General features: G+C 38.9%; 1 protein-coding gene across 2 annotated transcripts; it reads left to right on the forward strand.

Annotated features, from left to right (window-relative positions):
- The first annotated feature begins 989 nt into the window (after window positions 1-989).
- On the forward strand, window positions 990-4531 carry LOC117632214 (splicing factor U2af small subunit B-like). 2 transcript variants are annotated; one of them, XM_034365642.1, is made up of 6 exons: window positions 990-1395; window positions 2020-2106; window positions 2207-2288; window positions 2420-2546; window positions 2626-3033; window positions 3293-4531. In XM_034365642.1, exons 1-5 carry the CDS (start codon window positions 1159-1161, stop codon window positions 3011-3013), a joined length of 921 nt encoding a protein of 306 aa, XP_034221533.1. In that variant the 5' UTR covers window positions 990-1158; the 3' UTR covers window positions 3014-3033; window positions 3293-4531. The 2 variants fall into 2 exon arrangements, with proteins under 2 accessions (XP_034221533.1, XP_034221534.1); XM_034365643.1 differs by having other exon boundaries at window positions 991-1395; window positions 4156-4531.
- The last annotated feature ends 580 nt before the right edge of the window (window positions 4532-5111 follow it).

A 5111-nucleotide genomic window follows, 5' to 3' on the forward strand; every position in this document is an offset into this window, starting at 1 on the left:
ACAGCTTCCAACGTTATCCCTCGTTTTTGCCAACGCATCTCTCCATTTCCCTAACTCTTTATTCAAAATTTTCCACTTATTAGCCAAGGCCATTTCCGTACTAGCCGAACCTGATCTTTCACAAAATTCTCTATTAATTTTTCTCCACATATGAGAAGACTTCATGGGCAATGACCAAATTTGACCCAACAGTCACACAATAAAATATATTCCACGGTTGTCCACAAGCCTTCGGCTTCTCTGGAAGAGGCCATTTTTATTTTTACACAAATGGAATTTAGTAGTATAAAATTTGGTGTGGAAAGTGAAAAATATTGAAAGGAGAAGAATTTGTATGAAGATTTTGTGTGGAAAGTGAATAATATTGGTAGGTATTTATAAAAATAAAAATAAAAAATCCTTAATTTTTTGATTTTTTTAGCCAAAAAAAGGGGCAGCCGTTGGATTGGAATAGATTTTTGGATCGGAACGTCCAGGAGAAGCCATGTGACTTGTAGTCGTTGGTTTCTTGCAGCATTGATGCTAACGTTGCGTTAGCTGCACGAAGGTAAGAGGACATGTTAGATCTCCCCATGGACTTGTCCGGGCTCGTGGGTCCTAGGCCTTGCCCTCACTGGGTCTTCCATGTTAGAGCTGCCTAGGCTAACCCTTTGCGGTGGAAGTGCTCTTAGAAGAACCTTACATATAATATAAGGGTTTTACCATATAAGGACAATAAGAGGTTGCCAAAACAAAATTATCTAGTCCCTCAAATATTGGACAAACCAGTTCAATTACTGTTTGACGATGACATAAAATAAACTCTTAAGTTACTCATTGAAAGTGACATTAAACAACTCTCGAATCACTGTCCAACAATGACAACTGTACTGAAACGGTATGTCCAATTTTGAAGGATTTGGACCATTTTAACATTTTTTTTTTTTCTTGTGTGAATGACTTTTTTATCATGCACGCGTCCAAGGAACACTCCAGAACAAGGACCCAAATTACCCTCCAGGGCTCAGCACCAAAACAACAAACCCCTTCGTCCACATATATTTACAGACCCCACCTCTGCATCTGACACTGTTTGAGGCTTTTCCCATTCCCCCTTCCCCCATCGATTCACAAACACAATAGAAGCGAAGTCTGTTCTGTTTAGAGAGAAGGAGAGCAATGGCAGAGCATTTGGCTTCCATATTTGGGACAGAGAAGGACAGGGTGAACTGCCCTTTCTACTTTAAGATAGGGGCGTGCAGGCATGGAGATCGCTGCTCCAGACTCCACACCAAGCCCAGCGTCAGCCCAACCCTCTTGCTCTCCAACATGTACCAGAGGCCCGATATGATCACTCCCGGTGTCGACCCTCAGGGCCAGCCCATCGACCCCCGCCAGATCCAAAGACACTTTGAGGTCTGCTCGCCCTTCTTCATATTCAAAATTGAAAACCCATTTGCCATTTTTGCTTTTATTTGATGTTTGTTTTTTGTTATAGAGGAAAGTAACCCATGATTTAACGAAAACCCATTTGCATTTTGAGCTGTTTTGTTCAGAATGTTGTGTTTTGGATTTGTTGTGTGCTATTTCTATGAATTAGAGGTTTTTATTATGTGTATTGGACTCTCTCCGACTTTCCCTGTGTGAAATTCAGAATTAATGTGTTTAAAAAGTACATCTTTCAAATATTGATGCATGAAAAGTTTTATTTTTTAATTTAAAGAAGAAGATTTTATCTTTTGCTAGTGGTTGTAATGGGGAATAGAGAAGAATAAAAGGAATATGTAAGTAAAATCAAACTCGAGTATAAGGTCTTCAAATATAAATACAGAGCAGTGGGATGCAAAAATAAACTTTTGTTTATTTATTATATGATGTTTTTTCCATCTTGAAACATAAATGCTTTATATTACATCTGTGAAATAGTTGAAAACCTTAGTGTCTCTGCAATCCTTATCTGTTCTGTATATGTGTATAAATGTAAGTACATACGCTTGCATATTTCCTACAATTAAATTGTTTACGTTTTGGAAATTGCAGGAATTTTATGAGGATCTGTTTCAAGAGCTGAGTAAGTACGGTGATATCGAAAGTCTGAATGTCTGTGACAACCTAGCCGACCACATGGTATGTTTTATTTGACAGAAAGTTAAGCTCTTTCTCTGCTTTCCTCTTTTCTCATCATAAAAATTATTGATATTACTGCAAAACTTATCCATTTGGTCAGGTGGGCAATGTGTACGTTCAGTTTAGGGAGGAGGAACATGCTTCAAATGCACTTCGGAACCTAAGTGGAAGATTTTATGCTGGTTAGTTTCTACGCCGTATCTTTGAACTCAGAATTTGATGTCTAAGTGTCTGCTAGTTATGGTTTATATTGCTTTTTCGGCCTACAATATGTAATATGTTGAACTTATATCTCTTGGTAAATAACTTGCAGGTCGTCCTATCATTGTTGACTTTTCACCAGTGACGGACTTCCGTGAAGCCACCTGCAGGCAGTATGAGGAGAATACATGCAACCGTGGTGGATACTGCAATTTTATGCACTTGAAAAGGATCAGCAGGTATGCTTTGCTAGAAAAAAAAATCTTTTGCAGAACGCACTGATGCATTAATTTAACTAACTCTTTGTTACAATGTCAGGGAATTGAGGCATGAGTTATTTGGGAGCTATCGGAGAAGGCATAGCCACAGTCGAAGCAGGAGTCGAAGCCCTTACAGGCATCGTAGCTATGAAGAGCGCTCTCATGGGAGCCGTGGTCGTAGCAGAAGGTATGATGATGAGGATCGCTATCCTGAAAGCTGGAGCCGAAGGAACAAGACTGTTAGCCCTGGTGGAAGGAGAGGACGCAGTAGAAGCAGAAGCCCTGATGGAAGGAGAGGGCGCAGTAGAAGTAGAAGCCCTGGAAGGAGAAGAAACCGTAGTCCAGTTAGAGAAGGCAGTGAGGAGAGACGGGCCAAGATTGAGCAGTGGAACAGGGAAAGAGAACAAAATGAAAATTCTAGCAATTATGAGCATCAGCAGCAATAGCAACCTGCGGAGAAAGGAGGGTATGAATACTGATATACGAAAGCTTTTATGTGGTTTCCACCCACCCACCAGACCCCCTTCCCCCTCTCTCTCTCTCTCTCTCTCTCTCTCTCTCTCTCTCTCTCTGTCTGTGTATCTGTCTCTGTTTATACGCACGCAAACGCTTCCATACTACACACACACATAATATTATACGTGCTCAATCGCGAAAGAAATTTATATATCAACAAAAACATTTTTTCAATAAATATAGCTTACAGCACATTTTCCACTGTGCAGGTGGTGTGCAGGTTCACACTTCTGTGATATGCAATTGAAATGACTTTACAATTTTTAATCTCATACATATTGTGTGACTGTGCTTTCTGTATGATTATGTCTCTGTAAACCTTTCCCCTGCTGCCCTAGTTCTGTACTCTTTGCTTCAACCAGTCTCTTCAAACAACTCCCTTCATCATTTTGGACTTCATCCTTCGTAGAAAGCTATTGATATTGCAACTTAGATAAGCAATGACAAAGTGAGGCAAAGGAAAGAAATATTGAGGATAGAGAGGCTTGAATAATTAGACCCCAAATTGTTAAAACTTAAACTGATTAAATACTTAGCTTCCAAAAATTCCGGAACTAAATAAAATAGCTTCTCGTTAATTACTTATCTTGTGCTTGTGTCTAAAATAAGCACAAATGTTCTCACGTCTAACCGTCATCACAAAGCCAGCTCCTCTATAAGAATTTTTGTTTGGGGCCATGGGGGATGATTTCAGCTGACTATGACATCTCTCTTTCTATCTTGTTCAACCAAGTCGACAATGGTTTTTATTTTTTGTTATTTTGTTTCATGGAAGCCAATCCCCAGTTGATACTTTGCATCTGTGTGAAATTTGTTTGCTTGTTTTGCATGCATTCATGTTTTACAGTCGGAAGTTCTGTGACCACCACGAATCAAGAGTAGTGAACGATCGAATATCATGGTTCTGTCTTGGGTTTTGTTTTCTTCTCCCCTTTTAGCTTTATTTTTTTGTTTCAATTAGTAAAAGTCATGATCTTACATTCTTTACAAGTTTTGCAGGTTCAGGTATCCCTGCTTCTAAGGTCCGATCCTATTTATTTTCATTGCAGCTTACAATGGAATTTGTGTACAGGTTGCTGGTGCGGTGTATCAGGATTCAGGAGAATGGGGTTATACGATATTTCAGGTTTCAATTCAGAAGTGTGAAAGTATATTCCTATTCCATCACTCGAACGACTGATGTAGGTTATTACTGTTGGTAGGTCATTGCTGTTGGTCAATTGTAGTAGTCATCATGATGCAGGTTTAGTGTGGCATCCAAAATCTTTTTAGTTGTTGGACCAGTTGTATTGTCATATTTGGAGTTGTACAAGCATTAAAATCTTGACTGGCTATGATGTTATTCCTTCTGTTTAAGTTATTGACAATGCTTAAAATCATCTGTGAACTTGATGTCAAGATGCTGGTTTATCAATCCTGGGAATGAAAGAGGAATGTGTTAAATGTTATATTTGGGTGGGTTGTTTTTAAGAACCTTATAAATGGTATAAATGAACTTCTTACATTTGGATTATCGGGTTTTGCCACTGTTATGGAAATATCTGTACGCAAAAATCTTAAAACTTGAATTTCTTTGCAGCGACGGGTTTCTTGTTTTGGGGAGACAGCATAGACCTTTAGGACTCTTAGACTTTATTTTCCTTTGCTTCACAAGTCAACATGGAATCCATTCCAAGTGTTGCAATGAGAAGCAACTTTTGTGCAATTTAATCTTACGGCTATTGTTAAGTGTATGGATTTTGAGTGTAGCAGGTTTTGGTAAATTTGTAGTTCCAAATTCCAGATTTTCATGATTCTGTTTGTAAATTTAAAGCTACATTTACACCCGCAAAACCAACGATCCACCCCAAAAAAGATTTCACAAACACCCACCACCCGGAGAAATTAAAGCTCAAAGCCTGGGTATGAAACTGGAAATGAACGACCAAGAAATTTCCTAATTTTCTAGCCTACTTTGGACCTGGTTTTGAGCCACTAAATAAATCTCACCTACACTTGTTTCAGAGTAACCTTGTGCTAATGTCTCTC

Source organism: Prunus dulcis, chromosome 6, assembly GCF_902201215.1.
Source record: "Prunus dulcis chromosome 6, ALMONDv2, whole genome shotgun sequence".
Classification (NCBI taxonomy): domain Eukaryota; kingdom Viridiplantae; phylum Streptophyta; class Magnoliopsida; order Rosales; family Rosaceae; genus Prunus; species Prunus dulcis.